The following is a 17,415-nucleotide window of genomic DNA, read 5'->3' on the forward strand; positions in this document are numbered from 1 at the left end:
AAGGAACTTGTAGGCTATGTGGATTCAGATTTTGCTGCCGATTTGGATAAGAGAAGATCCCTCACATGTTATGTGTTCACTGTTGGTGGATGTGCTGTGAGTTGGAAGACAACGTTACAATCTGTTGTTGCCCAATCTACAACCGAAGCAGAATATATAGCAATTAATGAAGCTTGCAAAGAGTTTGTTTGGTTGAAAGGTTTGTATGCTGAACTTTGTGGAGATGATTCTTGCATTAACTTGTTTTCTGACAGTCAAAGTGCAATATACCTTACTAAAGATCAAATGTTCCATGAGAGGACAAAGCACATTGATATCAAGTACCATTATATGCGCGACACTGTTGCTCAAGGTAAACTGTAGGTATGCAAGATAAGTACTCATGATAATCCTGCTGATATGATGAAAAAGCCAGTTCATGTTTTCAAGTTTGAGCTTTGCTCGAGCTTGGTTGGTATAACTTTTTAGCCCAAGTGGCTGTTGGTGCCAGCAAGTGTTTTTCTTTATTGTTCAGGAGATTGTTGAAGTTCATGCTACAAGATGGAATTTGTCTGAAGGCGAAGTTTGTTATATTGTGATCCAAATTTATATACTAAAGGGAGGCTAACTTTTGACGAGCGGAGCGAGGCCATACGTCGTGCCTTGCAGGGACGCCTGCGAAGGGGGGTGCGGGGGGCGGCAGCCCCCCGCGGTACGGTACGGATCGTTGGCACCGCCTATATATATATCTTGTAAGCCGCCGACTAGGGTTCATCAGATTATAAGATAACCCACGACGTTTATAATCACTCCCCGATATAGTGAAGTTTTGCTGGCTGGCGCCCGCGGTTTTTTCCCCTTCTGTGTTGGAAGATGTTTTCCACGTTAAATCTTGTGTCTCCGCTGCATTTATCTTTATCGTTCTTCGTTATTTGCTTATCGCTTTTATAGCAATCTACATTTGCACTTCTACCTTCATACACGAACTGAACGTCTCTAGAGCTAGCAGCCCTCGCCACAATCTGCTGGATGACGTGACCATAAGCACCAAAACATAGCTCGGAGATGCTTCGGATCATATTGTTGCAGGCACTAGATAGCAGAAATTTATGTACTAGTAGTCGAAACCGGTCCTTAATCCGTTGTAAGGTGTCCACATCCGATTTTAAAGAATCCGACGGATAAGGATATCCGATTCCGAAGTGGTTAGAGTTAGGATTTATGGCGAATCCGAGAAAAAAATATATGGTACACGATATGGTACGAGTAAAATCCGATCCTTTTACACCCCTAATAGTATTATATAGAAGTATAATGCATATAATACTTGTGCATTATAGTACTTCTATAATGCATGGTATCATGGATTAGTACATGGTCTTACTATATTGATTTGTAAAATCTTAATGCAAATTTGTATAAAAGATCTATTTGATATTAACTTTTTTTAATATGCGCTATGATAGGATACCTATGTTACTCTAAACCTCTCTCTTCTTCTCAATTAGCTGCCACATCACCATTTTAGTAGACTACGGTGCATGTGATATTAGCTAGGATACCATACTAGCAGTAGCACTAGGCCAGCCTTAGGACCCTGTCAGTTTGTTTGGTATTCCAAAATTACCCCCGTAAATTTCATCTCCTCTAGCGAACAGAGCCGCCGCACAGAGCAGCCATGGCGGCGGGACGAAGCACCCCACGCCCGCGCCTCCCTGCCACTCCCCTCTCCCTCTAGCTTTCCTCCGCCTAGCTCGCCCGCCCGACCCCCTCCATAAAACTTCTCTCTCCGCACGCCGGAGGGCATGTCCAACCCAGAAAAGCCGCGCCGCCGCCCCTCGCCGGACCCCGTGGCGGTTCTCCGGGGCCACCGCGCCGCCGTCAACGACACCTGCTTCCACACTACTCTGCCGCTCCTCTTCTCCGGGTACTCCCCCTAAACCCTGAACCCCTTGCGATCAAACCCTTTTGAATGCGATTGTGCTGTGCTCTGATGCTTCATACTTGGTCCGTGATTTGTTTCGTCCAGCGCGGCTGACGGAGAACTCAGAGTCTGGGACACGGCGAGCCACCGCACGGTCTCCTCCATCTGGTAAAGGTTCTGCCTCTGCACTGCAGACTGCAGCAGCGGCTGGTTCGGTTTTGGGAGGTTGGTTGTTGATGGCGTGTGATTTTGCAGGGCTCATGGCGGAGCGGCTGGGGTGTATTCGATCGCTGCTGGCTCCGGACTTGGGAACATGATTGTTAGGTGAGTGAATTGAGGTGAATTTTTGTCAGGAGTACTGATTATTGGATATCTGAAAATTAGCTCCATGGATGCAGTGGCACCTTATTGCTAGAGAAGATTTTTTTCATATCCATAGTCAGTATAAGCACGACTTAGATATATTTGGAATACTGTTGCTGAATCAGTGTAATATCTCAGAATTGAGTCACAGTTGCTGAACATGGCTTTGTAGAAGGTGTACTGTACTGTAATTAGAATTAAACCTCCTAGGAAAATTTATATATACCTGAAACCATCTAGGAGCTTTTTAATTTCTACACTACTTCCATTGCATTGCATAATGGTAGTCAGAAGATAATTCTTTTGAGGCTAATTTTGTGCATGTTTCTTTCCACTGTGATGATTTTGTTGAATTCTCATCAGTAACTTTTTTTATTTTATTTTGACACAGCCAGGGCAGGGATGGTTTGTGCAAAGGATGGGTTATTGAAGAAGCTGGGCTCTCACGGTATGACTTGCTGCATGTGCAGTCGTAAGACGCCAAGGGTTGACATATTTTCTTTTCGAAAAAGAAAGTCGAGACCTGTCATATTATATAAATGATGCTATTGATCTTATGGTCAAACTAAGTGCGACACCCACAATATCAGTTAGCAATGAGCAGATTCAGGATATTGTTCTGATTACCATTTCATCTGAATTACTTAATTCACGTTGTCTGACAGCATCTGTCATAGCTTATAGGGAAGGCACACCCTCTATGGTGCTTTTGGTTTTTAGACAAATTTTATGTTGTAGGCTTGTAGCCATCCATTAACTGTAGTGGACTAGTGGTATCCTTTCAAAGAAATTCTAAATTAACCAGGTGTTTGTGGAACCACGAATTCTCTTTCCTATATATCTTCACCCTATGATTGGTCTAGATGTGTGCAAAACTCTCCATTTTTTCCTGCGAATCATTTTTGGGGATAAGCCAAAATGTCAATGGTTCATGTTATCTGGAAGACAATATACTTATTAGCAGGCTTTGTGGCCCATGCACAATCTATGAATTCCTATTGAATTTATAAATCCGGTATTTGTGTTCCTGCAGGAGGCCCATATTTACAATCAGTACAAGTACATACCATTTCTGCAAGTTGTCACTGGTTAAGGTTCCCTGTTCTGCACATGGCATACAATCTGGCTTGAGTTGCTCTAATAGTGACACTGAGCCACACAGAGTACTTAGTGGAGAAAATGCAGGATCACGTGATGCAAATCCTGCAGGGGCAACCCAAGAATACGAACAAGGTAATGTGCGGCCATTTCAGAATCCAATAACTTTTGAAGGCTGCATTAGCCTGTTAATTGTACTATATGCACTTATTAATTATTGCCTTAGTATGGAAGTGCCTGCCTCTCGGTAAATGGACAACTACATACAATTTTTTTTTTATAATTTCGATCAAAGACCCTACTGTAAAAAAAATGGTCTTATATAACACTTTGTTGACATTCAAATATGCCATCAGTAAGAAGAAAGAACCACACTGTATAGAAAATGCCGCCCGATAACTTTTTGTTGAGAAAAGGAAGCTCTTTCTGCATTGCTAACTTCATTATGCATTTGCTAGGCAGTTCCTCGGATAGACAAAATATATTGGCAATCGCTGGTCAAGAATCTTCCGAGGTTAGTTCCAAAATATGCTACTCTTTTCCCTAACTTGGTGCTCAATATATAGAATTATTGATTTAAATTTAATATAATGCGATAAAGCAAACCTCGCTGTAATTTTGTGTTTTTGTGTTTTTCTGTTGCTTTTGTTACCTCTGCTTTTATGTTGTAACTTCAAAATAAAACGTACAGATTGAACTTTGGGACATTAAAAGTTCAAGGAAGATAATGTGCTTGCCGCAAAGATGCAGTGCTAATGTGACAGTTCACCCTACCAAGCAAAGAGGTTTGTCTTCACTCGTCACCACTCTAGCTATAGTTATTTTTGTGTGTGACAAAATACCAAGTGTAGGTTGAACCTAGTGTGTATATCCGGTGGTAACTTGATGTCTGGTTTAGTAGAACCTTGAAGTATTTACTCTAGTAGACTCTTAAATATCTGAGTAGCCTCCACCATTTTTGCCGTTGTCATTTTCTTGTCTACAACTATTGAATTAGTATAGTAGTCTGCATCTTCAGTACAATCACAAAACTCCTCTAAATTGTTCGATTCTATTTGAGTATCCTCACTATTTATTCTTCTAAGTAAAAAACTGTAATTCTGTTGATCGTAGGTCTGTGCATGGCCGTGCAAGCTTTCATCCCATGCGAATCTGGAGGCTATATAAATATTTTATCGAGGTTAAACTTTTTTGCAAGCCAAATATTTTTGTAATTAATACTGCAAGGTATTTATTGTATGTGGCAGCTTAGTGGAGTATCCAAAGAAAAACTATTGAACTCTTTTCAGTAAAACACTATTGAGCTCTTTATTATGTCAATTGTGGCTAAATATGGATCTTTGTCCAGGACCCATGCTCTCCTTTATCCTCTGGCCTCTGTTCCGACTTCATTTGTTTGGGAATCTAGGTTCGAAGTGCCATGTAGTAATCACAGTCTCACAGATAATAAAAAAAATGTTAAATTTGTCTCACGTGTTATATGGATAGTAACAATGACATGGAATGAAAACAGTACTCAAATGCTGTAGCCTGGTTATATTTCACCTGAATTAGCGTTCCACTATATATTTTAGATAGTACTAACAAAAATCATCCCTCCCAGTTGTGGAAAGCTACTGGTCAAAATCATTATGGTTAGTGTAGGGATGCTGTTTTGTGAAGTGCATAGATCTCTATTTGTAGAGTATAGTGAAGTGTAATAATGACCATATGCAGTGCATATATATGCTGTTAGCCGTAGCCATCGTTGTGTGTATTCCTGGGGTATGTGCGATGGTATTGCTGATCCATATTCAGTTGATTAGCTCTCAAAGTTTTTTAACTATGAATGCAAAGGCATGTAATTGAAATAATTGCAATGGGAAACAACAAAACAACTTTCTCTTACATAGAAAATCCATTAATTGAAGCGAGTATGCTTCAAGGGTTCAATCATTTAGTAGTATGTGATGAAGCTTTTGACCAGTCACATTATGAACTTAGGTAATATCTCATTCTTGACTATATTATCACAATTCAATATGATCTGATATTCAATAGTTGGGACCTAAGCTTGAATCATTGATATACAATCCCATAGTATGCTTCTGGAGTTGGTGAAAGCTACTTTTATAGTTATCCAGAACATAAAGCTTTTTTGGTCATTTTTGTTTGACAGTATTTAGTTTCTTAGCTAAACTGTCTATTCTCACTGATAGATGCCAATATGTTCAGTTCAACAATCTGTCATTTTTATGAAGAAACGTCACTTTTCAACCTTGAACTACTGCTGTTCACTTTCAACCTTGAACTCTGAAGCCGGTTGTTTTTAAAATTTGAACTGTTTCAGGGTTCGAGGTTGGGTAGTGAACTTCTTCAATAGTTCAGTTTTGGAAAGTGTACTTGTTTCTTTTATTAATAAATCTCTTGCTTTTCGACCACCAGTTATGAAGATGGAAGCACTCTTTGGTGGGATGTACGAAAGCCTGGGTCACCTTTATCTTCAGTGAAATATCATTCGGAATCAGGTCTCATGCGACAACCTCTCAGTTTTAACTCTGTTGACTTTCCATTTTCAAGAGTAGTTATTCTATCTTGCTTTGATTCGATAGAATGAAGCAATGTATGATCTAATAAGATGCAGGTGTGCAGCTTTATCCATTGCTATCGATGGGTTATGCACCGGTGGGATCTCAGGAGGCGCTGATAGTAAAATAGCCATGTTCACCCTTGATCATCAGAAGGTGTGACATCAATTTTCTTATGTTTTATTCCTGCTATATAAGATATCCTCCTTACCATGAAAATTCGTGCTGTGAATACAAATCTTTTTTATATACTTGTAGTAGCCTACAAACCCGAATGCACCTTGAAATCTTTATTCTTTACGTATTATGTCACTTCCAATACAGATTTAGTAATACTCTTGAAGTATACGCTAACACAATCATGCATCCATGAAGTGCTTATAACAATTTACCGTTACACAGAAGACATGTAAGGACTAGGATGTGCTTCCTGTGAGATGGAGCACTGGGGTAACACACCATCAGTTAGGGATTAAGTCACAACTGCCTGTTACTTGTAGAGATACTGAGATGATATCAAAATGTTTGGTTCCCAGAATAACTGGATAAAAAAAAAACTTGGCAGGCTGCTATGGTTATCCGGGATTTGAAAAAACTCGAGGTGAGGGAAAAATGGAGAACATATATCTTTTGCATTCATCAATTCTATGTAAAAAAATTGATGGTGCAGTGTTATGTATTATACTATTATATATACCTGCTTTTCAGAATCTCCATATCCAAATTACAGCTACATTGAGATTTCAGTTTTAACAGTTTTCACACTTCAATGTTAGCCAGATTTGGAACAATAGGTATGTGTGATAACTGATAGGTGTGGTGCTAGCTAGTTTACACTTGTAAGGAAAATCGAGCATCTCTGTATGATCTACCTCATATTAATTCAAACTCAATAGCTTGACATATCATCTCCTTCTGTGATTTCTGCATCCGTTTCATCACATGCATCATCTGTGCTGGAGTGCTTACAGTTTTATCTGAGAGCCATAACTTCTGAAAGTCATAACTGAAATGTAGTTGTCTTGATTGCAGGGCACATTTTCTCTCAGGAATGAGATAGAAATTGAGCGATCTGGTATAACCGGCATTGCGATTCGTCCAGATAACAAGATTACAGCAACCGCTGGTTGGGATCACAGGTTTGTTTGTTTTCCCATTCTTGGCTTGTATCTTTTACATGAGATGCTAATATAAGAAAGGTGCATTTGGAGCCCGAGCTCACTGGAGCCCTCTATTTTAAAAATTTGTAAACGGCATTTTAAATTTTCAAAAAACCCTGAAAAGAAAATGCACACAGGGGTAATGATGTCTACTTGAATGCGCAATATCTCAATCTGAAGTACGATGTATTATGGGATACACAAAGAGATAAAATCCAACAAGATTTGGATGTGCACTATTCACACATCCTAGATCTTAATTTTTTTATTTTTTGTATATAGTAGAATGTAGAATAGGACGTATTTAGGATTGAGACTTTGCACGCTTAAATTATACATCATTCCCTATATTTACATATTTTTTTATTTTTTTTAAAACTGTAATTATACATTTTTGGAATGTTCAAAATAAAGGGCTCCAGTGAGCCGGGATCCAAAATAACGCACTCGCTAGCCTTTTTATTGGCTTCATAGTTCAGATTTCCTGAGTCAGTAACTGCATCTGATTTGATACACTACTATTCAGTAGTGGGCTAAATGTACCTAAATGTGAGGTTTTTGAGTCGCCGAGCCAAGTTGAGTCACCAGCCCTCTGGCTTGACGATTAGTCAGTCCAAGTCGCCGATTAGTCGAAATTAGTCGCGAGTTGCCCTAGTTTCTACAAAGAGACTCGGCAATTAGTCAGCAACTAATCAGCGACTCAAAAAGCATGCCTAAATGGAATGGAATGTAAATTAATTACATGGATGGCTCCTGATTTTTGGTGCTAATAAAAGGGCGTGGGCAACTTCTTTTAATCATGTCTTGTGATTGGCATGATCATGACTTGTACCTGGCATGGAGCAAGGCAAAAACCATGGAAGAAGTCAATGCCAGTTGTACCATGCTGAGAGGCAAACTAATTGAAAAATAGAGCAGTCGTGCAAGCTAGAGAAGAGATGTCGAAGAAAACAGGAATTAAGCAAAGATAGCAGGGACATCATTGCAAGGAGTCCTGCTTGAGATTCCATCGCCCCTTCCATTCAATCTTAATTGTCCCTACCCCTACTCTCCAGCCCTTCTATACAGACTCACAACCTCTTCCAAGGTTGTTGCCCAGCAGCTCACCATGGACGCCTAGATATTCTATTTCTATGCATGTCATGGTGAGCCATACCTCCATGTCGTCCAGCCGTCCACCCTTGGCCGGCTTTACACTTGGGCGATGTTCTTCTACATGACAAACATGCTTCTAGTTGTTTATATATGCTTACAACCGCCGCGTTTGTGTAATCTTTGGTGTGTTGCATCATTTTCAGGATTCGAGTGTATAACTACAGTAAAGGAAATGCTCTGGCAGTTCTGAAGTATCACAGCGCTACGGTATGCAGCTTCGTTCTCGCATCCACATTTTCTTTTCGCGTCTAGCATCCCTCAGTTAGTCTCAAGATTCAAGAATGTAACTTTCAGTTCTCTTTACGTTAATTGGAATTGGAATATGGCCCACACGATCAGCTCAATTACTTCTTTACATACACTTGGCTGAATTCCACTTACATTTAAGTTGTATGCTTCTTCTTTTGCGCCAGTGTAATGCGGTGGCTTTCTCACATGACTGCAAATTGATGGCCTCCTGCTCGGCGGATACCACGGTTGCATTATGGGAGCTGTATCCTCCCAAAACACCCAGCAAAGTTGACATTGCAACAGAGGAGGTTGAGAAATAGCAATCTGATAGTGATATCATATGATCATGATATTTGAAACTTGGTGAAGATCATACATTTAGAGGACCTCTAGAAATAGCGTGCCTGTGAAAATTTGGAAAAATGGTATATGATGTTCTGTAACTTAGAAACTTGTTAACTTACTGTAACTTGACTTAGCTTGTAACTCAATGTCGATTGTTGTACAATAACTTAATTTCCCCGCCTTGCAACCGATCATTAGTTTTTAACAAAAAAGGGCATGCGTCTTCCTGCCACTTTATACATGTCTTTTTTTCACAATTTTCCAGAACTTGTGGACTTTTGGGGCTAAATTACCATACCATGTAAAAAAAAGTCCGGTTTGAAGGAGTTATATTGTTAATCTAACCTGCTAGAGTTGATAACCATTTAGAGTACTGATATTAATATCCAGAGATTTGTGAGCTTGCGTTTACTTGTTATTAATGATTTATTTGCCTCTTGTTTCTCGCAAGCAATTAGCGCTCTTTTTTGAAGGAATTTTATAGGATCATTGGAGGATTCAAATCTTTATGGATCTATTTTTGTATAGATACTCTTTGATTCGCATGAGTGAAGCTTAAGCTCGCCTTAAGGATCGATTGTACAATATGTTGCAGGAATTTTTCAATCCACTCAAACGTCTGGGTATAATTTTGTTTTTGTTTTTTCTGGTGCGTGTCAAACGGCTTTTGTTGTTATTTTTGTATTTGTAGTTTCCCTAACCTGCAGAGCGTTTACTGAGTTCGAGAAATCTTATGAATCAAATGGACCCTAAAATCGACTCGAGTCTGATTATATCACATCCTAAAAATAGCAACGATACATGAAGACGAAACGCGTTTTAAATACCTTTATCACAAAGGACCAATTAATAATTTCAGTTCCTCGTCACGTAAACTAGTACTATACTCCTACTCTGTTTGAGAGGAGCTTTAGCTCATCGATCTCTACAGGTCAACAAAAGAAAAATAAAGTACGCTAAATTTCAGCACATGCATCGATCCAGTCCAGTTACTCCAGAGCGGCAACCTCGAAGAAGACCGCCACGCTATCCTCGTCACGCTGCGCCGGCCACGACGACGCGACGCTGGAGGAGAAGTACTCCTTGGCCGCCTCCAGCAACGTGGATGCCACCTCCGCCGCCGTTATGCCGTCGTCAGCCCCCTTGCCCTTGTCCTCGCCGGCGGGAACCGCGGGGGCCATGGTGCCGTCGAATGGCGCCTCGCAGAAGACCATCGTGGCCACGAACCGCTCCATGCCGGCTGCCATCTTGCTTTGCTACTTCGACTCTCCTTGTTGTTCTAAGTTCTCACGAGAAATCGAAACCAATACTATAGCTGTTTCTCGCTTGCGTGCAAAGCTGACGGCTGCGCTGTAGGTATTTATAGCCTCTGCCCCACAGCCGTGGCCGTGAAGTTTTGTGCTGGGATCATACGAATCCATGTCCTGTTCGTGTTCGTTTCTGACTCGGAATTAAGCGGGGAAATTGGAAAGGCCGCGTGTTTCTGAATTGGAAGTCGGAGTAGGAGAGCTTTTTGGCTGTGTCCTGTGCTCCTTGGGAGCCTGCCCCGTTCAACAGCACCTCACCTCGGATTTGGGGCAAACCCTATTTGACGCTTCACGCACTGGTTAGCCTGCCTACGCGTACCCCCTTCGCTTCATATGTTTCTCTCTAAACGGGCTGGCCCAGTAGATCGTTGGCAGTTATGGTTTTTCCGGTTTCGGAAACTTCTAGATCCTTCTGGTCCTGTTTTTCATTTCAGATTTTCTGGTTTCAGGTGGTTTCTTTCGTTTTTCGTTTTTTTTTCTATTTCCTGTTCTTTCTTCTTCTGTTTTCTGTTTTTCAATTTTTATTTTTCCCTTCTTTTTCTAGTTTTGTTACTAAATCTTTTTTTTCAAATTCTAAACATTTTTAAAAATTTGAACATTTTCAATTCTCAACATGTTTAAAAATGTGAACCTTTTTAAATTTGAACTTTTAAAAATGTGAACATTTCCAAAATTCGAATATTTTTTCAAATTTTGAACAATTTAAATTTCAACATTTTTTTTGGATCTGAACGATTTTCAAAATTTAAATTTTCAGACTTTGAACATTTTTAATTTTTTTTAATTTTTGAACAATTTAAAGTTTTGATTTTTTTGTAGTTGAACAATTTTCGCATATGAACTTTTTTCATGTTTGAAAATTTTCAGATTTGCTTTTTTTAGTTTGAATCTCAGTTTGTCTCGAAAATTACGGCTGAACGAACAATAGTCAGCGGGTGGACAAACAGGCTAATCTCAAAATGGGCCAGCCCACCAGGGGATCGTTGAAGCGAACGCTGCATACCCTTCGCTTCACGAGTCAAATAGGGGCGCCCCGGATTCAGTGTATTTGGCTTGTGCTGAAGATTAGGCATGGAATTACAAATCGAAACTCGCGACTCGACTCGATCGGCGTATAACGGCTGAGTTTCAGCTTTTGTCGCTAAACGAGTTCGAACTAAATGAGCAGAGTTCGAGCTATTACACCGACGATGTCCCGGTTGTCAAGGGACACATCGCCAGAGGTCGGGGAGTCTTTCTCGGCTGGAGAGGCAGGTAAAAATATCCACTTGAACACCCTGACAAGTGGCTGGTGTGGGGGCGTGCAGAGGAAGCCCGCCAAGCGCTTGTCGCCTGACGCCATCCCTGTCCCCTGCAACCTGCTCGAAGGAATGATGGCACGGTCCATTCGCCCTTGTACCCGGTATGATACATATTTTGCTTCTGTCTTTGCGTAAATTGATTTAGCATGCTTGCGTTCCACCCGATGACGTATGTACGAGGCCTTTTTCGATGGGGGCGCCACCATGGAGGCTATGTTCAATGAAGGGGGTGGCACCGAGAGCCAACGTGCCACCCAAGTTCACACGCAAACATCCGCGGTAGATATCGAAGAAGAACCCAACAAACGGTCCAAAAGAACTAGAGGATACACCGAACTTGGGGACGTGCGTCTTCGCGAGGCTTGAATTGTAGTGCCCAACAAAAGTGAGGCACATTTTGGAGTAAGATTTTTAACTACTTCCACAAGCACACGCACTCCTGTTGCAGAGTGACTAAAGTGAGGCCTCTCTCGTAAAAAAGTGGACACTAATCCACCAACGGAGGGGTGCCCCAAGTCATTGATATTGATGGTGCCGCCCAAGTGCATCCAGTGCATCAAATAGGCTGAGAGGGAGGACTAGCTCCAAGTTGGATACAAATCGTAAGGCTTCCTCGATTTTGGTCATCGAGACGATCAAGACACCTCTAGCTGATAAGGAGGTGTCAATTGAGAAGAGGGACAAGAGAAATCGTCAGGAAAGGAAGAGGTCGTGAAGAGCTACTACGACATACAGTCCAAGAAGCTCTAACAAGCAAAAGAAATTGGAGGCCAAGCTCATGTCGACCCCCATGACCGACGCCATGAATCCTACTCAGCGGTCATGGTTGGAGAAGAAGATGACGACCCTTGATCGAGACGTGTGATTCACTCGATTACACTTCCATTTGTGTATCTCCTTTTGAAGCTTTGAATTACCCTATAGTGCTATTTAATTTGCTATCATTTGCACAAAATTTGGACTGTTTGTTATTATTTTTGCTATATCTTAGATTATTTACATGTGTTAAATTCACATATATAAATTCGATAAAATTGCCTAGTGATACGTCCAAAACGTATCTACTTTCCCGAACACTTTTGTTATTGTTTTGCCTCTAATTTGTGTATTTTGGATAACGTTGTTTTCAGCAGAACTGCTCTGGTGTCTCGTTTTTGTGCAGAAATCCAACTTTCAGGAAAATCCTCGGAATTTATGCCAAAGGTCTTATTTTTCCAGAAGAATTACGGAGCCAGAAGGGCAAGCCAGGTGGAGGCCCGAGGCCCCCACACGCTAGGCCGGCGCGGCCCAGGAGGGGGGCACGCCGCCCTATTGTGTGGCCGCCTCGGCTGGCCCCCGACGCCCTCCTCTGGACTACTTAACGCCTTCGACCTAAAAACGCACGGGGGTTAGACGAAATCACCAGAAGACATCCAGTACGCCGCCACCATCGCGAAACTCCGTCTCGGGACCAGAAACTCCGTTCTGGCACTCCGCCGGGACGGGGAATTGGAGGAGATCATCGCCATCATCACCACCGATGCCTCTCCATCGACCAGCCATGTTTCCCCCATCCATGTGTGAGTAATTCCCCCGCTGTAGGCTGAAGGGGATGATAGGTATTGGATGAGATTGGTCATGTAATAGCATAAGATTGTTAGGGCATAGTGCCTAGTGTCCGTAATTGGTACTTTTATGATATTGTTGCAACTTGTTATGCTTAATGCTTGTCACTAGGGCCCGAGTGCCATGATCTCAGATCTGAACATGTTATTGTTTCATGATGATATTCATTGTTTTATGATCTTACCTGCAAGTTGTATACACATGTTGCTGTCCGAAACCCGAGGCCCCAAAGTGACAGAAATTGGGACAACCGGAGGGGAAGGCGGTGATATGAGGATCACATGTGTTCACGGAGTGTTAATGCTTTGCTCCGGTGCTCTATTAAAAGGAGTACCTTAATTTCCAGTAGATTCCCTAGAGGCCCGGCTGCCACCGGCTGGTAGGACAAAAGATGTTGTGCAAGTTTCTCATTGCGAGCACGTACGACTAAATATGGAACACATGCCTATTGATTGATTAGTACTTGGATACCGTTTTATTATTATCTGCAAATGCCCTGCCTTGATTGTTACATGAGTTTCTCTCATCCATGCAACGCCCGTTCATCCATCCCTGTGCCTACAGTATTTTAATCCTGCTGTTTACTATAATCACTAATGCTGTCTTTGTTACTTTGCTGCTGTTATTTCACTACTGCTACTGCTATAAAACTGTTACTACTGATAAACTCTTGCGAGCAAGTCTGTTTCCAGGTGCAGCTGAATTGACAACTCCGCTGTTAAGGCTTACAAGTATTCTTTGTCTCCCCTTGTGTCGAATCAATAAATTGGGTTTTACTTCCCGCGAAGACTGTTGCGATCCCCTATACTTGTGGGTCATCAAGACTATTTTCTGGCACCGTTGCCGGGGAGCATAGCTTTATTTGCAAGTTCACTTGGATTGATATTGTTCGCTGCAAATTCTCCATCATGGGTAAACCTCGCGATACTAAAGTCGCCATATTACCATCCACTACAAGAAAAGGTACAACTCTGAGTACCTCTGCTGCTCTTGATTCACCATCTGTGATAGATAAACTTGTTTCACCACCACATGCTTCACATGCTGGTACTTCTGCTGAATCTGAAAACTCCTCTTATAATTTTGATGATGCTTCTGCTGTGCTTGATAATGATGGTTCATTAGGATCTTTTCTAGATGCTACAATTGCTAGGTCTAGACAAATTGAAAATACTGAAACTCCTAATGAAAATGCTGCTACACCTGTTAATTCACCTGATTCTGTTGAATACTCTAGTGATGATCTTAATCAAGATTATGTAGAACTTGATGATGATTTTATTGATAAATGCAATGCTACTACTGATGCAAGAAAAATTAAAAAGTTGCTTGCACAACATACTGTTAGATATAAACTGTCTCCTGATCCAAATTTGCCACATCTCCTATAAACATTAAGGATAAGGATTATGATTTTTCTCTTGATTTGTCTCATATATCTATTGTTGAGAAAACACCTTTTTGTGGTACTGAAAAAGAAAGTGCTGTAGAACACATGATTGAGCTGTCTACTCTAAGTAACTTGTTTTCTGATGATGTTAAGAAGCGTACTTATTTCGTTGCTAAATTTTTTCCTTTCTCATTAAAGGATGATGCTAAAACTTGGTATAATAGTTTGCCACCTGATTCCATTGATAGTCCAAAAGAGTTGCTTGATGTTTTCTTTCGGAAATACTTTCCTGCTAGTGCTCAACATATTGCTTTGCAGAGAATTTATAATTTTGACCAGGAAGATGGAGAGAAATTGCCTGAGGCTTGGGCTAGATTTTGTTCTCTTATCAGAGCTCGGCATGAACATGATCTGGAAAAGCATTATTTACTTGATATATTTTATAGTGGACTAACCATTGAGTCTAGGGCATACCTGGATAGTTGTTCTAGTTGTGTTTTCAGGAAAAGAACTCCAGATGACGCTGAAGAATTATTGGCGAGAATAGGCCGGAATCATGATGATTGGTCTACACTTGAACCAACCCTGACACCAATATTGAAGAAGAGGGGTATGATTAAATTAAATGATGAAGATATGAGGGAAGCCAAGAAGTCTCTTAAGGAGAAAGGTATTAAATCCGAATATGTGAAGAATTTACCTCCCATATAGAAGATTTATGTAAGATAACTCCCCCTTCATCCATGATTGAGGTACACTCTCTTGAACGCTTTACTAGAGAAGATATTCCGTACTCAAAACCTCCTGCTCAATGCTTAGATGAGTTTGATAATTATATTGTTAAGCAAAATAATTTCAATATGAGAGTAGAGAATCATTTAATAGAAAATTCTCGAGCTATTAATGAATTGCATGGTGTTGTGGAAAGAACCTCCAATGATGTTAAGATGCTTTGTAAACATTTTCATATGGTGCAAACTCAAATTGATCAACTCACTAAAGTGCAAAATGACTTGTTAAAAAATAATTCTAAAGAAAAACATGCTTATGAAGTAACAACTAGAGGCGGTGTTTCTACCCAGGATCCTCTATATCCTGAAGGGCATCCGAAAAGAGTTGAACAAGATTCTCAACGAACTGAAACTAGTGCTCCATCTAAGAAAAAGAAAAAGAAACATAAAACTGTTGTAGAATCCTCTGAGCCTGTTAATGATCCTAATAGTATTTCTATTTCTGATGCTGAAACTGAAAGTGGTAAAGAACATGATAAAGATAACGATAAGAATGATGCTTCTGATAAAGAAGAGGTTGAAGAAGAACCTGAAAAGCATGCTAAAAATAAAAAGTATACTAAAGAAGATTTTATTGCTAAGAAACATGGTAATGAAAGAGAACCTTGGGTTCAAAAGCAAATGCCTTTTCCTGCTAAGAAACTAAAATCAAAGGAAGAAGAACACTATAATAAATTTTGTGATTGGATGAAACCTTTATTCCTGCAAATCCCTTTGACTGATGCTATTAAATTGCCTCCTTATTCAAAGTATATGAAAGATATTGTCACTAACAAAAGGAAAATTCCTAATGAGGAGATTTCCACTATGCTTGCTAATTACTCTTTCAATGGCAAGGTTCCAAAGAAGCTTGGCGACCCAGGTATACCAACTATTCCTTGTTCTATTAAGAATAATTATGTTAGAACTACTCTATGTGATTTGGGAGCGGGTGTTAGTGTTATGCCTTTTTCTCTTTATAAGAGACTTTATTTAGATAAGTTGATACCGACTGATATATCTTTGCAAATGGCTGATAAATCTACTGCTATTCCTTATGGTATATGTGAGGATGTTCCTGTTCAAGTTACTAATAACTACTTGATATTAACTGATTTTGTTGTGTTGGAAATGCCTGAAGATGATAATATGTCTATTATTCTTGGGAGACCTTTTCTTAACACCGCAGGGGCTGTTATTGATTGCAATAAAGGAAAAGTTAATTTTAATGTTGATGACAAGGAGCATACCATTTATTTTCCCAAGAGGATTGAGAAAGCATGTGGAGTTATTACAATTTCTAATGTGAGAACTATCAAAGTGGGAACCATTGATTGTCCTATATATGAGCCTAAAGAAGAATATCAAACTCTTGTGATTGGATCCATATCAATACAATACAAGGTAACATGATTGATTTGAGGTTTAATTCTTCTTATGCTATGTAAAATTTATTTGGTGGCAAGACTTGATAAACCTTGTTAACAAATTCATTTTATATGCATAGAGGAACTAAACAACATTTCTTTCTTCCTCCACTTGTTCTACTTGCTGTAGCACTTTCGCTTTGCAAAGTTCTTTAGTTGATTAAAGATTTCAAAAATCTTTTTCTGCCCAGTAATAATAAATTTGACACCCAGAAATGTGCATTTTTCAAAGTTTTCAAAAATTCACAAAAATTATACCATTGGTCTTATTTTTCGAAGAGGCACCTGGGAACACCTGGGGATGACCAGTGGGGCACCCCAGGGTGGCACCCCACAGGCCGGTGCGGCCAGCAAGGGGGGCGCGCCACCCTGTTGTGTGGGCCCCTCCCTGCCCCACTACTTCATCTTTTCCTCCCACTCTCTTCTCTCTCCCAAAAAAACTTGCACCAGATTTCTCTCACTCGCGTTTCTGCTCAAGAGCTCAAGATTTCTCGATCTCTTTGCTCAACCCAGATTTCTGTCTGAAATTTGGCACATTTGCTCTCCGGTATATGACTCCTCCGATTATCCAAGTAGAATTTTGTTTGGTTGAGTATATCTTGAATATTTTGCTGCTGTAGGTAACATGTTTAGTGAGCTTGCATGCTTGTTCTAAGTGGTAAAAATTAGTTTTGATGCATGTTTAGTACTCTAGCAAGTTCCTATAGTAGTTTCCCTCAATTATATGTCACCAAATCAAATTTTATAATGACTGTTGAAAAATTTCAGAAAATAGAGTGGAATAGTCATCAAC

The 17,415-nt window shown here is 40.3% G+C and overlaps 1 protein-coding gene across 2 annotated transcripts; it reads left to right on the forward strand.

Annotated features, from left to right (window-relative positions):
* Positions 1 to 1,577: 1,577 nt before the first annotated feature.
* On the forward strand, positions 1,578 to 9,009 carry LOC127311468 (protein DECREASED SIZE EXCLUSION LIMIT 1). Of its 2 annotated transcripts, XM_051341893.2 has the most exons (13): positions 1,581 to 1,906; positions 2,009 to 2,071; positions 2,159 to 2,227; positions 2,658 to 2,714; positions 3,300 to 3,499; positions 3,823 to 3,878; positions 4,056 to 4,149; positions 4,478 to 4,544; positions 5,789 to 5,871; positions 5,996 to 6,087; positions 6,964 to 7,070; positions 8,390 to 8,453; positions 8,660 to 9,009. In XM_051341893.2, the coding sequence occupies exons 1-13, from the start codon at positions 1,785 to 1,787 to the stop codon at positions 8,795 to 8,797; spliced, it is 1,212 nt and encodes a 403-aa protein (XP_051197853.1). In that variant the 5' UTR covers positions 1,581 to 1,784; the 3' UTR covers positions 8,798 to 9,009. The 2 variants fall into 2 exon arrangements, with proteins under 2 accessions (XP_051197854.1, XP_051197853.1); XM_051341894.2 differs by lacking the exons at positions 6,964 to 7,070; positions 8,390 to 8,453; positions 8,660 to 9,009 and adding an exon at positions 6,497 to 6,685 and having other exon boundaries at positions 1,578 to 1,906.
* The last annotated feature ends 8,406 nt before the right edge of the window (positions 9,010 to 17,415 follow it).

This window comes from Lolium perenne, chromosome 7 (assembly GCF_019359855.2).
Source record: "Lolium perenne isolate Kyuss_39 chromosome 7, Kyuss_2.0, whole genome shotgun sequence".
NCBI classification, from domain to species: Eukaryota; Viridiplantae; Streptophyta; class Magnoliopsida; order Poales; family Poaceae; genus Lolium; species Lolium perenne.

Coding starts and splice junctions, on each gene's coding strand:
- LOC127311468 (XM_051341893.2), top strand. CDS start 1,785: ATGTCCAACCCAGAAAAGCCGCGCCGCCGCCCCTCGCCGGACCCCGTG. Junction 4,150..4,477: donor TCACCCTACCAAGCAAAGAG/GTTTGTCTTCAC, acceptor TGTTGATCGTAG/GTCTGTGCATGGCCGTGCAA. Junction 5,872..5,995: donor GAAATATCATTCGGAATCAG/GTCTCATGCGAC, acceptor GCAGGTGTGCAG/CTTTATCCATTGCTATCGAT.